The sequence below is a fragment of the Nothobranchius furzeri genome, chromosome 9, assembly GCF_043380555.1.
Source record: "Nothobranchius furzeri strain GRZ-AD chromosome 9, NfurGRZ-RIMD1, whole genome shotgun sequence".
NCBI classification, from domain to species: domain Eukaryota; kingdom Metazoa; phylum Chordata; class Actinopteri; order Cyprinodontiformes; family Nothobranchiidae; genus Nothobranchius; species Nothobranchius furzeri.
In genome coordinates this window covers 2,151,101-2,171,193 of record NC_091749.1, presented here as the reverse complement: position 1 = coordinate 2,171,193, position 20,093 = coordinate 2,151,101, and the positions used below count along the sequence as shown (strand labels likewise).

At 44.7% G+C, this 20,093-nt stretch overlaps 1 protein-coding gene across 4 annotated transcripts in view; it reads left to right on the top strand.

Moving 5' to 3' along the window:
* LOC139071709 (plakophilin-3-like) overlaps positions 1-20,093 on the top strand; it is an 80,852-nt gene that overhangs the window by 4,132 nt on the left and 56,627 nt on the right. For 2 of the 4 annotated variants that reach the window (XM_070554594.1, XM_070554591.1), the window contains exon 1: positions 6,606-6,931. The exons of 1 other annotated variant lie outside the window; for it this stretch is intronic. In XM_070554594.1, coding sequence (XP_070410695.1) covers positions 6,724-6,931 — 208 coding nt within the window. In that variant the 5' untranslated portion in view covers positions 6,606-6,723. Of the gene's footprint in view, positions 1-6,605; positions 6,932-20,093 lie in introns of those variants that run through there. One more of the 4 variants, XM_070554592.1, reaches the window with a different exon arrangement.

Below are 20,093 nucleotides of genomic sequence, written 5' to 3'. Positions count from 1 at the left end.
AGTCCACAAAAGAGCAGATACGACAAAAACAACTAGGGTACTAAAATAGAACCTTGGGGAACACCAGACTGGACTGGACCAAGAGCAGGTCTGTGACAAAGCCCCAGAGATGGTTCATTCGGACATTCATGACCAGAACCAGTTCCACTGACTCAAAAGCTGAAGACAGGTCCAGCTTAAGGATGACAGAACATTAACCAGCACGGCTCTGCATCAGAATGTCATCACACACTCAGCAAGGCAGAGCAGAAACCTCACTGAAAGAGCAGCTGTCAGCGACTATCTTAAATCGTATTGTAAATGAAAGCTGTCAGACAGCAGGAGGAAAAACAGATGATGACTTGCAGATATTTCCATCCATCCATTGTCTGAACCCGCTAGTCCACGTAGGGTCGCGGGGGGGCTGGTGCCTATCTCCAGCGGTCAACGGGCAATCAGGCGGGGTACACCCTGGACAGAGAGCCAGTCCATCACAGGGCAACACAGAGACACACAGGACAAACTATCACACACACACACACACACACACACTCACACCCAAGGACAATTTAGACAGACCAATCAACCTAACAGTCATGTTTTTGGACTGTGGGAGGAAGCCGGAGTATCCGGAGAGAACCCACGCATGCACAGGGAAAACATGCTAACTCCATGCAGAAAGATCCCAGGCCGGGAAGCGAACCCAGGACCTTCTCAACAGCTCCAACCACTGTGCCACTGCGCAGCCGATTTGCAGATATTTCTAAAACCTAAATCACAAATATCATCTCGGCTTCAGAACACATTGTGCAACATTTCGCAACAACAACCACAAGCTGTTTTCCATAAACAGTGTTAGGCGTCACTATGACAGAGTAACTCTTTCACACAGCAGTTTCACTGTGGCCTTGTGTTTGACCCAAACCTCACATAAACCCAGTCTTGGAAACAAGTGGGCATCCTTTAGGTCACTGGTTTGGGGGTTAAAGCCCTCTGGTTTATTTACTTTTACTGTCCCACCCCCACTCCCTCCCTCTCAGGGTTTCTGATAGTTTATCTCCGTCTGTCTGTGTGATTAATCGCTGACAGTATTAGACCCAGATGCTCTACATTCCACCCCTCCTTCCTAATGAAAACCACCTCTGCTTCCTCATCAGTGCAAAGGTGAACTTCTACCAGCGTAAATGTTTTCAGAAAACGCTGATTATCTTCAAGAAATTTGTGCTTTGTCTTACAATCTTTACTGACCATGGGGAATGTTTTAAAAAGGAAAGTTCTGCTCTGAGATCATTTTATCTTTGTTCAGAATACCACAGGAGCTAATTGTAGGGGTGGAGTGGGGCTCCAACTCGGCACCACACCCTCTGAGGTCAGTTGTTCTTCTGAGAAGCATCATTTAGTTTGCAGATAACTTCACACATAAACACTGGAGACGTTCAGGAGTCATCAACCTTTCCTTCAAATGTTTTGTTGATGTTTGATTTTGAGGCTCAGTGATCCAAATAATCCCTAAAAAATGAGTAAAAATAAGCACACTTTACTGCTGTTTGCTCAGTGGCCAGACGTGAAACATCTGACACACGTCTGGAAACAAAGCTGCTGAGGTTTGAGCCTTTACTGGTCTCTCCTCCACAACACGTCAGGTTTCTGGTTCATGAAGGAAAACTGTTGAAACGTCTTCAGTAATGTTCAGACTAATGCGTTAAAACAACTGAATCAATCGTCTCAGAGTTTGGTAGAGCTGTCACAGGTCACGTTTTAGTGAGAAATGTCGGAGGTTGGAGAAAATGAGCTCTGTGCTGAAACACCAGACAGAGACAGAAAACTAATCTGGAAACAAAACAGAGCTAGAGAGGCATCACAAGTCTCAACCAAACAAAACAACAGCCGTAGGATCAGAGCCTGAGGACTACTGGTACTGAGATGGGTGCAGGAGGAACCCAGCAGTAACAGCTGATCACTACCAACTCCCGTCTGAGAGCTGTTATTATTTTCCCAGGATTATACCATACATGCCTTGGGTTGAACGTGTTGTAAAGGTCATAGGAACAGCGCTAGGCTGGTGTATGATGACTCTAAACTTTCTGCTGTTAAATCCAGACAAGACCGAAGTTATCATCTTTTGACCAGAACCTCTGAAAACGAAATTGTTTAGTCAATAACCTGATCTGAACAGCATTAAATTAGCCTCCGAAAGCAAAGTAAGGAACCTTTGTATTATCTTTGACCAGGACATGTCATTCTAATCCTACGTTAAACAGGCTTGTAGGATTTCAGAATAGATTTTGAGCTCCTCCTTCTCACATATAAAGCTCTTAATCAAGCTCCATCATACATCAGTGACCTGATTGTTCCATATATTCCTAACAGAGCACTTCACTCTCAATCTGCAGGTCTACTGGTGGTTCCCAGAATATTTAAAAATAGGATGGGAGGCAGATCTTTTAGTTATCAGGCTCCTCTCCTGTGGAACCAGCTCCCAGCTTTAGTCCGTGAGGCAGACACCTTGTCTACATTTAAGACTAGGCTTAAAACATTTTTATTTTATAAGGCCTATGGTTAAAATCTGACGTCAACCCAGGTTTGGACGAGTGAGAAAGTAGAGCGAGGTGGAGTGTACAGTGGAGAATATGTCACGACGTGCTGCGGAGCGGAGCGGAGGAAAGGTGAGGATCCAGACCGGGGGAGACAAACAGGCAGGCAGGTAGGAAATCTTAACATGGGTTTATTAAGCACGCTGACACTGGAACAATGACACCACAAGGAACACAGAACAGCAGGGGTTTAAATACATGAGGAACGGGAGCTATGGTGATAGGGAAACAAGAGGCAGGTGGGAGCAATTAACGGAGACACAGACTACAACCTAGGAGAAGACAGGACAGGGTGTGACAGAATAAGGTTGGTAAAGGCAGTTCTCCCATGCCCTGCCTCCCACATACCTCCATCGGAGAGGTTAGGTTACCCTGAGTTATCTCTGTAGTTATGCTGCTTTAGGCTTATACTGCTGGAGGACATGCTGACTACTTTCCATACCATGCTACTTTCTTCTACCACTACTCTCTAATTGTGATATTTCCAGTTTTTTAGCTGTCAACTTTATTTTCTCTCTGAGTGGTTTTCTCCCCAGAAGTGTGTGTGTGCATGGATGTAATTTTCACTTTAGATGTGGGGGGGGGACACGGGGGGGGGGGGGGGGGTATCTTTACAGTATGTTCTAATGGGAAACAGGCTTCAACACAAACGTTTCTACTTGGTCCTAGAGCTCAACCAGTGTCAATTTAATAAAAAGTAATATTGCTTTTGGATGGTAAAAAGTGCAGGGGTCAAAACTTGACTTTGGAAAAAGTGGGGGGGGACATGTCCCCCCTGCCCCCCCCCCCCCCCCCCCAAAATTACGTCTGTGTGTGTGTGTGTGTGTGTGTGTGTGTGTGTGTGTGTGTGTGTGTGGTGGATGGCTGCTTATGCTGAGCCAGGATCCTCTGGAGGTTTCTTCCTGTTAAAAGGGAGTTTTCCTCTCTACTGTCGCTGTGTGCTTGCTTATGTGACAGGTGGAGTGTCACTGTATCCCGACTGATCATGTGCCCTGGCTACTTGGCAATGAGGGTGTCCGTTTGGCTGACTGGTTGGCACGTGTGACTCTTACCCGGGTGTCTGGGGATCGAATCCCACCCGGGCCCTTGTTTCTCCACCTTGCCACACTTTGTATGAGGATTGCTTTAAAGATTCTGACACTATGTAATGACTGATTTATATGCAGCCATAATAATAGTAGTGCTCCCTCACATATTTATTAAATTTGTATTTATAAGAACATTTTTACTGAACATTAGTGTGTGGGTTGTCATAGTGGGGCAGCCACCTGACTAGAAGTGCAGATGTGAGGCAACCTGTATCCGTCACAACATTAGAGAGGGATGATCTGTGCGTGACACAAAAACACACCAATGGCTGACATGGTAGTGATGTTCAACAATCTGATCAGTCGGTGGCTTTTTGTCAGACCCGGAAAAAACTATGGGCAGTGATGTAGGAAACTGTGGAGCAACCAGTAACTCCACCCCCTAGCCAACCAGTGACTTCTCCCCCTAGCCAAACAATGACTCCACCCCTAGCCAACCTGTAACCCCACCCCTGGCCAACCAGTGACTTCACCCACTAGCCAACCAGTAACTCCACCCCCTAGCCAACCAGTTTCCTCAACCCCTAGCCAACCAGTGACTTCTCCCCCTAGCCAACCTGTAACCCCACCCCTAGCCAACCGTTGACTCCACCCACTAGCCAACCAGTGACTCCTCCCCCTAGCCAAGAAATGACTCCACCCCTAGCCAACCTGTAACCCCACCCCTGGCCAACCAGTGACTTCACCCACTAGCCAACCAGTGACTCCTCCCCCTAGCCAAGCAATGACTCCACCCCTAGCCAACCTGTGACTCCAACCACTGGCCAACCAATGATTTAATCCTCTAGCCAGCATGTAACCCCATCCCCTAGCCAACCTGTAACCCCACCCCTAGCCAACCGGTGACTCCACCCACTAGCCAACCAGTGACTCCTCCCCCTAGCCAAACAATGACTCCAACCACTGGCCAGCCAATGATTTAATCCTCTAGCCAGCATGTAACCCCACCCCCTAGCCAACCTGTAACCCCACCCCCTACTCAATCTGTGACTCCAGCCCCTGGCCAGCCAGTTACTCAAACCCCTAGCCAAACAATGACTCCAACCACTGGCCAGCCAATGATTTAATCCTCTAGCCAGCATGTAACCCCACCCACTAGCCAACCTATGACTCCACCCCCTGTTCATCCAGTGACTCCACCCCCTAGCCAACCTGTAACCCCACCACCTGGCCAAACAGTGACCCCACCCCCTAGTCAACTAGTGACTGCTTCCTGGCCAACCAATTACTCTAGCCCCTAGCCAACCCGTGACTCCACCCCTAGCCAACCTGTAACCCCACCCCCTGGCCATCCAGTGACTCCACCCCCTAGTCAACTAGATACTCCGCTTCCTGGCCAACCAATTACTCTAACCCCTAGCCAAAAAATGACTCTACTTCCTAGTCAACCAGTGAATCCACCCCCTAGGCAACAGTCTCTGATGTTGTGTTTTTCGGCCCGGTTCGGGACCCTTGGAACCATAAAAAAGAAGGTACTGAAAAGAGGGCTACAGCCATGGACCTTTACTAATAGAAACAGCTTGAAACCACGAGATGAGCCGTGCTGTGCAGAGTAGGTACTGGTGGAAAAGGCCTATAAGAGTGTGAGTCCATGTCTGTCTGATCCTAACATGTTCCGTCTGAACTAAATACTTTTATCAATCAGTTCTGTCTGCAATAAAATCAAACCTTTAGAACACGTACGATTCTGTTGTAACTATTTATTTGATCTAAAACTCAGATGCTGCTGCATGTTTTCAGAGGTCCTGACCTGAATGTAAGCTGCGTTCCACCCAAACCATGATCTGGTGGTAAACCTCCTGGCTGCAGGAATCCCTCCCTGAGCCTCTCTGCTCTCCACATACGATCCTTCCTCACTTTCCCAGACCTCCCCCAACAGTCTCTCCCTCCTTTCAGCTCTGGCTGGAGCTATTTTCAAATTCCTGGACTCTGAAACAATCACTCAGAGAACAGGAAGTCTTCTGATTTCACAAGCAGCTCTGGTTTATCATCATCTGAGATGCTGAGTGGAGTCAGACCACAAGTGTGCAACATTACTTCTGCTGTTGGTGTGGAAACTGTCGGTGCTTCACTTCAGTCAAGTCCAGAGAACTCTGACATCATGTGACCCAGTTATATATTTATACTTTAGTGTAGCGTGTTATCGCCCCGGCCCTGATCCCAACCTCCTCCCACGTTTCCTCCTCTTCTTCCAAACGGTTTTCAGGGTTGGCTGGAAAACAGCTGTTGTGTAATGGTTTATCATAATGTCATGGCTCACAACAGCTGTAGTTAATAAGTGCCCACTTTTAGACTTTTCCCTAATAAAACAACAGAAAACAGCCTGAAAAGAAAACTGGAACAGCAGCTCTTTTTGTTTTGAACTCACTGATCTTTATAACGGTGAAAAACTACAGAATCAAACCCAGACAGACATGGTAACGTCTTCTGTGCTGTTTTATTCATCATAGTTGTGCTTGATGAAGTCCAGATCCATGTTTTTACCCCCACAGGAAGTCTGTCGTTGTAATAGTACTGTGGTGTAGGCCTATATTATTATTATTATTATTGTTGTTGTTATTATTATTATTATTGTTGTAACGTCTGAGCATCATAAGAACAGAACAGCCTTTCTGGTCTCGTCTTCTCGACCTGCTGGTCCAACATGATGAAGGACAAATATAAAGGTCTCATTGGGAATATTCTAGTTTTACTGTCCGTTATTTATTTATTTTTAATAAGAAAACCAACTAACTGTTGTTGTTAGAATCGTTTTAAGGTTTTGATGTCCTATTTGAAGACAGACAGCAACATGTGGGCTGATAAAATCCCACAAGTGTTTTAGCCCTAACGGGTCCGGTTCTGGTTCTGGTTCTGTGTCACGCCGACCTCCCGGAGCAGCAGGTGGATTTCCTTCGGCCCTCCTCCTGACTCCTCCGGTCCCGCCTCCAGGCTCCAGCTCGAGCTGTTAACGGGGATCCGTTTCATTTGGGACCAAAGTAGTCAGGCGACTCTGTCTGTGACCGAACCGGACCTGTTGGACTCTAGTTCTGTGTTTTTCGGTGTTTTGCTCCTCTGAGAAGATGAACGCCGTCATGGCGGACAGCTACTTTCTGTCCGCGCTGCAGCCGCGCTCCTCCTGCACCGCCTACGCGCTGCCGTCGGACGGACCGTCCCCGGACCCGCTGGCTAGAGCCCGGAGGGTTCGGGAGCAGGTCCAGATGCGTCTGGCCGAGAGGAAGTCCTCATCCCTGCCCAGACAGGAGGACTCACGGCTCGGATCAGCAACAGGTGAGCCCCGGGGCACAGCGGGAGGCGCTCCGGTTACGGCTGCGGGGCTGTGGGTCGCCTGGTGGAAAAGTGTCACACTCTAGTCCTCGAGGCGGTATCCTCCATCTTTTTGTTGTTTCCCAGTTCCAACAGTTGAATCACCTGTGCAGCAGCTCATTAAGCTCTCCAGAAGCTTGTTAATCACCTGCTGATTAAAATCAGGTAGGCTATAGGCAGGGGCGGATTTAGCAATTTGGGGACCCAAGGCGAACACAGACACGGGGCCCCTTACACAAAATTTTCAACAATCTTACCTTTAACTGGATTTGCGAAACTCTCCCCTCTTCTGACATGAGTTATTTTCCCTTTTTATTAGTCCTCCTCTTTTTTCCTGTATTTCCCTCCTTTTGACTGCTTTCAATATTTGCTCTGCTTTCTTCTTCCTGTCAGCGCTCCTGTGCTTTTGCCTTTGTTATTTTTTTTCTATTTTCCATTTTGGTCCATGTTTTCCTCCCTTTAAACATTTTCCATTGTCTTTCCTTTCTGCTTCCTTTTGATGTTTACATCGAGAAACGACGTCACTTTCAGAAGTGAAAATAAAAGCTTTTATGAAGCGAGCTGCTTCTTTCTCTTATTGGAGCCACTAGGATAACTCCATGTCATGCTTCATGTTTTGACTATCGCTTTGAGTTTGTTACAAATGCTCCCGCCTCTCTTCTTACTCTTATTTGTGGTCTTACGGCACTTGGCAAACAACAATTTGGTGCATTACCGCCACCAACTGGATTGGAGTGGAATGACTACCAGTCACTTCCTGTTTGTGCATCGCCATCTAAATAACCCTCTTATGACCATAATTATAACAGGGCCGCCTGGTATGTTTTTAATCTTATGGTTGTAAAATTGTAAGAAAAAGTACAAAGTGTGTGTAACTCTTCTCCGTTTTTCAGAACAACCTCAGCTTTCAGTGTATGGTTTGCATTTAGAATTTATTTCTATTAAAGCCTTTAAAAAATCAGCTTAAAAGGGAAAAAAGCAAAAAACGGATTTGAATTTTTTATAGTTATTACTGAACAGGAACTTCAAAATGACTGGGCAAACAATTTAAACTTTGAACTGAAATGCATCTATTCTTAAAAAAGTGTGAACCTTGGTATCTTTTTTAGCAGTTTTTAAGACCTTTTATTTTTGTAAACTTTCAGACGTTTTTATTTGATGTGGTAGACCTTGAAGCAGTTTCTCTCCAGCTGCAGGCAGAGTCCTGCACACCTTACACTGCCATGGGGGGCTTCTCTGGCACACCGTGCTGCTATACCAAAAACTTTTGTTTTAGCAAAAATAATTATTTATGGTAAAAAGATAAATAATGCTGGAATGAAGCTGAATCTTACAATTAGCAAACAGTTGAGGGTTGTTCAAATAAAAAAATAAAGACTGAACAAACATTCATATCCTGGTTCACCGGAGATCTGTCCTTCTTCGTGGTCACTGTCTTCAGACGTAAGCCTTCTGGGACACCTAATAGATCGTGTTGATTTTCTTTGAGGCATTTCCATAATTTCTTGCTGGTTTTTATGCTAATTAGCTTCCCCGTTCCATTATCCACTTTCACCGCGGCGCTGCGCTCCGTTTCAATCAGGCTGTACAGCAGGATTTCCCCTCGTAGCAATATTTTCCCTAACTCTGATTGCTTCGTGCTATAGATCAGTGGAAAGCTGCTTTTATGTACTTTTAGGAACCGTTGGATTTATTTGAATCTGATCAGCCGTTCAAAAGTTATAAAACGGAGCATTTTGGACGACAAACTCACGTCTCTGAATCTGTGTTGTGATTCGGTGCGCTCAAGACAGGGAATCCCGCTGGCTACCGTAATGTATTGTATATGCACGAAAAGCGCCATTCTTAATCTTTTCAGCACTTTTGGAATTTTAATGATATCTTGAACGGTTCAGGAATTATGTTAATGAGAAGCATGTCCAATCCCGTCTGCGGTGACAGGTTGGTAATAAGAATATCGTGGCATTAACAGAGGGGTGCCGGCGGTCAGGGCTAGGGGCCCCCCAACACAAGGGGGCCCCAGGCGGCCGCCGACCTATGCCTAATGGTAAAACCGCCTCTGGCTATAGGGTTAGCGGCCCTGGAGGACCGCAGTTTGCCACCTGTCACCCTCAGAACAAATATAAAAGTCCCAAATTCACCACATTTATAAAGTAAGTCAGGTCTTTATGCGGATACTTCTAGATTTTAAATCAAGTAAATATTCAGAAATAAACTCAACGTTTCTTTACTTACTAAATATTTATTAATCCTTTTAAACTGAAGGAGCTCACCAAATTAAAGCATCTGCTTTCTAAGGTCTCCAGTCGCCTGGATGGTTGCTCTACAGCAGAGGGAACATGAATAAATTAGCCCAGTTTGAAGAAAGTCGTAACTTCAAAGGGACTTTCTGTTGTTAGCCAGGGGATCTTGCTTTTATTTAACAGTCCCAGATTTCATGTTAATAAAACCATCACATGCTTAGATGTTAACACTTAGATTAAATGTGTGGCTACTCATTCTGATTCCAAATATCTATAGTCAGTACTTGCAGAAGTCAAATATGGTCACACTCTGCTGCGAATCGCGTTAAGGTTCTGATTTTACAGTTGGCACCCTGTGGGTTCACACACTGAAGGTTCCTCACCACTAGATTAATCCAACTCATTTCACCACATGAGTGGAAGTTTAACGTCATCTTTCCAAGGAGGTGATCAGCTGTGGTGTTGGATTGGGCCGACAGCAAGGTTCTGACTGATACCTCCGGCCCACTCGGGCCATCATAGCACTCAGAAGTCCACGGGTTCCGATCCCAGACAGATTCCTGCAGCTTTTTGTTCACCTCCTGACTGAGACGGCTTTACTCGTGGGTGTTTCATCGCCCTTTTCTTCCTATCATGTTGTGTGACTAAGTCCAAAAACCAGTGAGGGGCTCTCAAGACACAGCGTGTGGAATGTTCTAGAAGAGGAGCAAAAACAAAAACGGTCTGTTTTTAAACAAGAGCCCAGGCCCGTGTTTCTATTTGACGAGAATTTCCCATGGCTGCAGGCTAGATGAGCAGAAATCAGATCATGTGACGAACTTGTGTTTTTGTGCACATGGACAGCCCTGGACATGTCATTTCCTGGTCATTTCCTGGTCATTTCCTGGTCATTTCCTGATTCTTTTTGTTTTGTTTCTGTGGAAAACTGAAAGATTGAATTCCTATGTTCCTGTTGAGGGAGTTTTCTACATGCGATGGAGATTAGTCTAACACTACAGTAGAGGGTTAAATGGAGAGAGGAGGACAGAGCTCTCCCCGCAGGACCACCGGCTTTCCCTTTGACCCATCAGGATGTTCTTCTACTCGTCAGCTCGATGCAGATCCTCTCTCAGCACGTCGGTTATCTGCAGGCCAGCATGTTCTGTCCGCAAACCTTGCTCTGCTTGGGACTAGATTGATTTACACCAAAAGCAGAGTCTTAACAACAGTCTGAATGTGCTCCAGCTGACAAATAGAATAAAGGTTTCTCTAAGTCCTGAGAACATCCTGGTCCAGGTCTGATCGAGCCAAGTGTTGTAGGTTTTGAATTAACGCTAATTAAAAACGGTTTAGAAGGAAGAGGGATGGTTGGATCAGCTGAAGTTAGATGATTTGTGTGTGGGTGTGATGGTAGCCGGGTGTGGACGACCATCGGGGCTTTAACCGATGAGACTGAAGAAGACTCAGAACCATCTGGTTCCAGTTTACGGCTGAATGCAGCTAAGGATCTCCGTGAGCCTGCTGAGGAATGCTCCGCTGACATAGATCAGTCAGAAAACAAAGCAACCGGCCTCTAAAGAACCCAGGGTAACTTCAGCAACGCAGCAGTGCTCGAAAGCCTGCTCATGGTAATGTTCACAGTGATTTAAGCTCACAGAGGAACAACAGCAGCAGAGCAGCCGGGCTTTATTCTGACGAGACAAATGTGTTGGATTGGTCCTGGTGAAGGGGTGTGGGTCTCTTTCACCACCATGAATACATCAGTCTAGTGTGTAGCAAAAGGCCTGGTTAAAAACAAAGCCACGTGTCTTTAGTGGGTCACCAGAAAAACAAGACCCAGGTGAAAAATTCCAAAGACGGGTTCATATCAGCCAGAGTTCTGTCAGGAAGCTGGAAGAGGTCTCCTTATACTCACCTGGAGTCAAGAGCCAAGATCTACAGAAATGTTAAAGCTGCTGCTAGTGCCTCATTAGTAGGGCTGTAGCGAAGCCTCGATGACGTCGACGGCTCGATTCTAAAAATTTGTCGACGTCAGATCCGGAAGTCGACGCACCGCGCCCACTTGTTGCATCCCCAGGAGTTTGTAAATAGAGGAGGAATCTGCCTGTTTTACCTCTAGTTCGCCCTCTTCTCCGCCTTCACTAACATCTCCGCCAAATACCGAAGACCCGGAACAACGTCCGTCCGCTACTAGATTCCTGTTTTGCCCGCCTTCGTCTCCCGGCAACGGACAACAACTTCCGGGGTCAAATGTGCTGCTTCGTCTCTACCGCAGATGTAGAAAATCACCGGGAGCGTTTCTCCCTTCATTAAGGAGCTTCTTTCAGACATGAGGAGAGCTGTTTTGGTGGTAGCAGTCTCTCCTGCGTGCTGGTCTGTGTGCTGCTGGGTGTTTTTGGTTTATTTAAACTTGGTAACTTGAACTTAACATTGGTAAAGCTACTGTTAGCATCTTCGCTAACAGCTTCTTGCGTTGGGATAAGCTGTTGCGTTTTGGTTTAGAGTTGATCGTTTTTGTAGTGTAGATCTCCCTTTTATTACATTTAGAGTGTTGTGGGTTTTCGGTTTAGTGTAAAATATCACCTTGAGTTTGGTTTAACCGCCCAGTTTAGAGTTTGGACCTTTGGAGATCCTTGTTTTGGTCCAGAACCCAGTAATCTTTGCCCAGTGGGACATCCCTACTTATTTGTACTTTTGTTTTATTTCCCCACGGGCAGAATTAGTTTTATTATTCCCAACCTGTGGATGGAAAGATTTATGATTTTTGTAGTTGTAAATAAACCTGATCATCATTTTAACTTTTAAATCCCGTTATCGTCCCTTCCTTTTTGCACACGAGCCAAACTCCCCAGGAAGAGTCGTAACACCACTCGCCTCACGCACATAAGTGACCAAAACAAAGCAGCATGGAGACACTCCATCTTCTACCACCTCTCAGGCAGCAGCCTGCACTCCCAAGTTCTACACGTCACCAGAACATAACCAACCAACACAATAAAAGCAGTGTTATACTAAATGGAAGGCCTGTAGAGTTTATTCTCTTACAGTAACAATTTATCAATTTTTTTGAGGAATTTATTAGAGATTTTTTGGTTTTTATTAACTGTGCAATAGAAAAATAATCATTAGATTAATCGTCTAGCCCAGGGGTGTCAAACTCATTTTAGCTCAGGGGCCACATTGAGGGAAATCTAGTCCCAAGTGGGCCGGACCGGTAAATAAAAAAAACACAAACTTCAGATTGTTTTCTTTGTTTTAGTACAATCAATATAAAACAAGGCTGGAGCCTGAGGACAGTGTAGTACAAGTACAACACCTTAAGTGTACTTGAAAAAAAAAATCAATAAATAAATAAAAATTCTTTAGTGATTCAAAGAGCTTACAGATCACATGGCAAGATCAGAACCATCTCGCGGGCCGGATTTAACCTGCTTGCGGGCCGCATCCGGCCCGTGGGCCGCATATTTGACACCCCTGGTCTAAATAGTTATTAGAATTGTCGATTATTCGATAAAATAATCGTCAGAATAATCGTTTTAAAAATAATCGTTTACCCCCAGCGCTTCTCATTAGTCACCATGGTAACCTCACACCTGTATCAGTCAGACTAAAGCACCAGGCAAACCGCTGCTGGGTAAAGCTAGAAGTGGTTTAGGAGAACTTCCCGTCTGATGGTCAAAGAGGACTTATGTAAAGCTGCAGAAGGATGTGAGCAGGAGCTGTACAGAATCACAGCACCATCGTGGAAGCCATGGCCTCCATGATTATAACGCCCCTTCACACTGTGCGATCACACCATGATTCTGTGATTTGTGAGTGTGAGAGGAGACGTGCTCATGAACATGAAAAGTAAAACACACAAACATGAGATCTCACATATTCAACCCATAAGGACGGTTTGGTATTTTGTTTCTGGGGGATAGAGGAAGCTGCGGGGCGAGCAGTGAGACAGAATTCACGGCAAAACTTTAGATATTCTCTGTAGTTTAGTTTTATGTATGAAGGAGGAGAATGAGCTCAGCTGGACGGCGGGAAAAGGAGTCAGACGCCAAAGCGAGAGTTTTGAAAATGACCCTTCCTCCTTGAGGAAGATGATCTGGGTCATGAGCTGACTAACAGGAAGTGTTAATGGCGATGTTTTGTTTTATATTTTCGGCTTGTGGGGGGTGTGATCAGGACGCAGCGTGTCCTGCTGCAGCGAGGCTCACAGGAATCTCGTCGTACAGCGTGACACCTTCTCACAGTGTGACATGAACAATCCTGTGCAACGACCAAAAATCACACAGTGTGATCGCAGAATTATGTCTGGAGGGTCCACTGGGGGGTTTAGTAACTAGTCATGAGGCTAACTGGTTAGCTGTTTGTAGCTCTACTGAAGCTGTAAAACAGATACGATGATCCCCAAAGTCCCACGAGAGCCTAGAGAACATTCCTCTCCAATCTCCTCCTGACATGCTGCCAGGATCTATTTTAAACCTGCCCATTGTCCAGAAGCACGTGATCTGTTTTTGACCAGATGTTTTGAAGGCCAAAAGTTCTAATTAAATCTATTTATTTCATTTACGTAACAAAGTTAGTAAATCATTTCATTTTCATGGGTTGAAAATGGTCAGATCGTGTCCATTAGGAGGCGAAAACATAAAAAAGGGCGTCAGATTCAGCTCAGATGTGTGTTTTTTTACCTGTGTGTAGTGTGAGTGAATGAAAACAGCATGTGTCACGTGTGCTGAATGAACTGGTAAAGGCTGCTTGAATCATCTATGGGAATCTAACAATAAAACAGAAAAAGGCACAAAACACTTCAGAAACTTTATTGACTCTCAGGTAACCATTATGAATCAGTGACCTCCATAAATAACCAGACAGGACTAACTAAGACCGTTGATAAATCCCTCCTGATTTAGTCGTCATTGGCATTTTGTGCTGTGTGGGCGTCGGACGAGCCCCCGCGCCGTGAGAACAAACATCTCAGCTCTGAAGCCGTTCTTCACCCACATACGCCACACGTCATGTGATCAGGAAGCAGAACATCCATGTGTTAGGACATCGTTTTGGGCCGCTGCTGTAAAAAAAAGTGAGATAACTCCAACGCTGAAATGCACAAGTACAGTTGATAAATGAGGACCCTGGTGATTTTACACTTTCGGCCATGAGATGTCCCATTAATTTACGCAAAGGGGTTGATGAATGAGGGCGCTGGTCTCCATGTTAAGACCTGATTGTGTTTATCTCATCTCTAACAATCAAAACACCTGTGTGATGGCTCAGAAGCCCAGGTGAAGGTAAAGTGAGGCTACCTGCAACTGCAAACAGACACAATTGGTAATAAACGAGGATAAGAAACAGAATTCCTGTCTTAAGGTTGGGGTTGTCTATTTTAGCAGATCTGCATGTGCACATGGACCCTGACTGGTCCCCTTTGAAGTTATTTTGATGATTAATTCGATTTTACAGTTAATGTTGATGACGTGCTGCTGGACTTCCTTCCTGCTTGGAGGTCTTTGAGCAGAGCTCTGATGACCTCTGACTTGGTGATGCTTATGTTCAGGCATGCAGCTCAGGGCACCTCCCAGCAGCATTTCTTCCCCCTTCCTTCCAAACTGCAGACGTGTGTGTGTGTGTGTGTCCCGCAGGTTTTGGTGAAAAGCTCTTCAGGTGCTTAAAGGCTGAATGCCATGAGCAGCAAAGTGTCTTCTTGGATCAAACTCAAACAACCAGGAACGTAGTTATGGTGATCCGGAGAGCAAAGGAACGAAACAGCAGGGGTGGGACACTCTCTTCCCTGAGGGCTGGTTGGTATCCAGCATCTTTTAGTTGTTTCCCGTCTCCAACAAAGTTGATTCACCTTTTCAGAAGCCCATCAAGCTCTGCAGAAGCCTGTTAGTTAACCCAGTGTGTTGGAGCAGGGACGCTACTGTTTACAATTGTTAATGCTATGTCCTATGTTCATATTAAGCAAGGTAAATATAATTTGCAACATGACAAAGCCCGTAATAAAAAGGTTTTGTCAGCAAATCTGTGCCCACAGCTGCTCCTACAAAGGCGCCTACAATAGCATTTTAGGTGATATTAGCTATATCACCCTCTTCGGTTCCAGAAGGCTGTTAAATCTGACAACCGGAAGGAATTGAGGCGTGGCAGTAAGGAAATAATCAGGTTAGCTCAGAGAATAAGCTAACGTGAAAATACGTTATGACGGGACCGAAAAGAGCCCTGACAGCCGAGGAAGAGGATGATAATAAGAAGTCGCTGGACGTTTTGTCGGAGGAGATGACAGCTGTCAAACTGCAACAGAAGGCCATCCTGAACCTGATGGAGGAGGTTAAAGCTCTCTGCATCCAAAACGCTGAAAAAGATCAGCGTCTGGCATTCCTGGAGAGCAGGGTAGCTGATCTGGAGCAGTACACCAGGATCAACGGTGTGATCGTCACCAGGCTTCACGTCAAACCCCCAGTCATACGCTCAGGCGGTGAGGATCCTGGCGCAGAGTCCGCCAGCTCCGTGAAAGAACAGGTGGTCTACTTCCTCAAATCCAAAGGTATCCTGGTGGACGGTAATAATATCGAGGCCTGCCATCCTGTTGCCCGGAAAAATGAAGGAATTCAATCTGCCGTCATATTGAGATTCGTCAACAGAAAGCACAAAACGGAGCAGATTAAACGAGGGAGGAAGCTGAAAGGAACGAACGTCTACATCAACGAACATCTGACCAAACAAAACGCCGACATCGCCAGGAAAGCCAGATTTTTGAGGAAACAAGGAAACATTCAAAACACATGGACCACAGATTGTAAAATATTGGTCAAACTCAACGGAACTCCTGAACAAGCTAATGTGCTGCTCATCAGATCTCTGGAGGAGCTGGAGAAGTACTGAGGTTGAAGGTATGGACACACAACACTCCACATGGACCAGACCGACGCAACTAATTCATCTACATCCGCTACTTTCCGCTCACGGTGACCTGGGCCTTAAACCATTCCAGTATACAGCCCATAACGTGCTGGACCAGGAGCAGGACATAGACCCAGACAATAACTTCTTCTCCAGCATCAACAACAGCTGCTGCTCCTACAGGGATGAAAAGTTCAACACCATCAACATGGACAACACGTTATCAACAATCCATTGAAATGGCAGAAGTTTATTACGGATTTTTAATCACTTTTCTAATCCCTTCAAAATTATTGCAGTATCTGAGACATTGATCACGGAAGAGAAGGGAATGACCTTTGACCTAGAGGGATATGAAGTTAACTCTGTTAACAGAGAGAATAAGACTGGAGGGGGAGTTGCTGTATATGTGGACCAAACTTTTAATTACCATGTGGTAGAAAATATGACAACTGCAACTAACAACTTATTGGAATGTCTAACAATAGAAATTTGTAAAGAAAACCAGAAAAAGATTTTAATCAGTTGTATCTACAGAGCACCAGGGTCTGCCATTCAGCAATTCAATAAGTGGATTGAAGGAACATTTTCAGGAACCAATCAGAAAGTTCTTTTCATTTGTGGCCATTTTAACATCGACCTGTTCAATCCTAGTAAACATACACTTACAGACGAATTTACCAATATAATGTACAGCCTAGGTCTATGTCCGAGAATCACCAGACCAAGCAGAATTACATCCCATAATGCCACTTTAACAGACGTAATTTTTACTAACGATTTGGAAAACAACACTACTAGTGGACTGCTGATTAATGATATCAATGGCCACATACCAGTTTTTACTATTTATGACAGAATTTATAAGAGAAATCATTCAGTTAGCAATCAGAAAACCAAGCGGATGAAAACAGAGGAAAACATAAATGCATTAAAAAATGATCTAGTGCATCAGAGCTGGGAAGAGGTATACAAAGAAAGGGACATTGACAAGGCATATGAGTCATTTTTACAAACATTCAGGTCCCTGTATGACAAAAACTGTCCAGTAATTCAATTTAGTACAAAACAAAAACAAGCAGGTCAGCCATGGATGACAAAGGGTTTAAAAAATTCATGTAAAAGGAAAAATACCGTGTACGGGGAATTCATAAAACAAAGAACAAAAGTATCAGAAGAAGAGGAACGTGGAAATTATTAAATGGCATAATTAAAAATAATGCTAGACAAAACTGTCTGCACTGCTTTATTGAAAATGATATCGTACAGGACAACACTGAGGATGTGGCCAATAGCTTCAATAAAGAGACCATTCCAGAACCACAGACCTCTGAAAATTGGACCAATAATCTGATAGAGAGGAACCCTAAGTCCATGTTCATCACAGCAGTAGAGGAACGAGAAGTCATTATCATTAATGAATGCAGACATAAAACATCCACAGACTGTCATGTTTAGATATGACCACTGTTAAAAGAGTGATTGAGGGAATATCTAAACTACTAACTTAACATCTGCAACTTATCATTCCAGACCAGTAAATTTCCTAACTTAATGAAAATAGCCAAAGTTGCACCACTGTATAAAAGTGGGGATAAACATCACTTCACACACTACAGACCTGCTTCCTTACTTCCTCAATTTGCCAAGATACTAGAAAATCTGTTCACTTACCGCCGAGATACATTTTTAGAAAAACATAAACTACTTACTAACAGTCAATATGGAGTTAAATGAGAGCAAAACGGAAGTCATAATACTTAGTCCTGGCAGTCGCTCGGGTGCTGATATTGACCTTGGCCCATTTACCCCCTATGAAAAGAAAATAGTCAGTAATTTGGGGATAAAAATTGACCCCTCACTTAATCTTGACACTCACGTAAATACAGTGGTGAGGTCCTGTTTTTTTAACCTGAAACGACGATCCAGGATCAGGCCTCTGCTGTCCAGAGCTCATCTGGAGTCTGTTACATGCTTTCGTCCTGTCCCGTCTGGACTACTGCAACGCTCTGCATGCTGGTTTGGCCCAGTGCACGGTTGCACGGCTCCAATTTGTACAGAACTCTGTGGCTAGGTTCCTGACAGGTACTAGATGTCGAGATCACATTACCCCAGTGCTGGCTGCTCTGCACTGGCTCCCGGTGCAATATCGAGCTAAATTTAAAATCTTAACTCTCGTTTATAAAGCCCTCCAGGGCAGTGCCCCCTCTTACGTTACTGCACTTTTGCACAGGTATGCTCCATCTCGGTCTCTTCGCTCAGCCGAGCAGGGACGTCTGGTGGTCCCCCGGTCGAAATATCGATCGAGGGGTTATCGTGCATTTTCTGTTTTGGCTCCAACTCTGTGGAATGAATTGCCATTAATCATCAGGCAGGCGCCATCCCTTCAAGTATTTAAGTCTCGTCTAAAGACTCATTTTTATTTGATTGCTTTTCAGCGCTAGGGTTCTTTGAATTGCCCTGACATTATGGTTTTTAATACTTCTTCTTTTTGATCAGGATGCTTGATCTTATTTTGTCCACCATTTGTTTTTAATTGATTAGTCTCATTCCATTATCTCTCTGTATTTATAATATTGCTTGCTTGTTATTTTATGATTTTATGTTTTTGTCTTGCTCGTATGCCCATGTACTGGGAATGTTTTTATGATGATGCTGTTCAGCACCTTGGGCTTCTGATAACGTTGTGGAAGGTGCTTTACAAATAAAATTGATTGATTGATTGATTGATTGATTGATTGATGATTGATTGATTGACAGCGCTTTGTTTGTCCATTCTGGCCATGTGAAAGCGCTCTATAAATAAAGTTGATTTGATTTGATTTGATTTGACAAATGCACGTTTGTCCAGTATCGAAGGGGACACGTCCTACCCGTCCCCCCCTCTGTTTGGTCTCCTTTCTTATTACAGCCCACCACTTCCAGTCTGGGTTGTAACAATCTGCAGACAGATTTCTGAGTATCTCCTCCTTTGGTATACAGATCCTCACTGAGCCAAGTACTGTGAACAAATAGTTTCTCCATGATATTATCCAGCAAGGTCCCGTTTTTGTCAAAACAAGGGTGAGGTAATGAAGAAATAGAAATATTTCAATAAATTAACATTAAAATTATTTATATGCATAATTAAAATAAAAAACCATGTTTTGAAATATATAAAGTGCACCAAACTTGACTCAGTCCATTCAACAATTCTAAATGGACAATTATGTAACTCATCAATTAATTATTTGAAAGGATAATTTGTCAATTAAATGCTGAAAAAAATAAACAATACATTAATGAGGCAAGAACTTTTTAAACTTGAACAGACCTACACCCACAAGTCTATTTTTACCTGGTTAAAACCATCTAGCTTATGTGCACTTTTTAAAACACTGCCCAGCAAACATTCGGACATTTAATGACAGTTGAACGGTCACAACTGTAAAATAATATCACAGGAATTAGGAAAGAATAATATGACATCAACTCTATGTTCCTTGGCCGGACTCGAACCTGGATCCTCCAGAGTGAGAGTCACCCGCTCTCCCAGCTGAGCTATGACAGCAACTACTGAATCTCAGATTTTTTTATATAGATAGGTAGAGAGTAAAGTGCGGGGTGAACTAACCAATCAGAGGACAGGGAAGATCTGCCACAGGCCACGCCTCCAGAGTGCCAAAAGCCCTCACAGCCGAGCGAGCGGAATTAGAAACCGAGCGCGCAGAGGCGGCTGAGCGCGCACAGAGGCTGCCGAGCGCGCACGTTTTCCTCTGCCGTGTGCTCGTTGGCAACGCGCGCACGCAGGTTTGTCACTTGTGCACATCCTTGTGCGCTCACAGACACAGTTTGCTCCCTCTCAGTGCACAAATGACCTCTCGCCATGTATATTTTCGCTCACGAGTCCTGTTCACACGCGCGCTGTGGACCCAATGCGCGTGCACGGGTTGTGGCACGGGTCTGACTCGATAGACATGCTTTATTTAGAAATGCAGCCGCGTCACCAGCCGGTGTTGACGGAGCTTCAG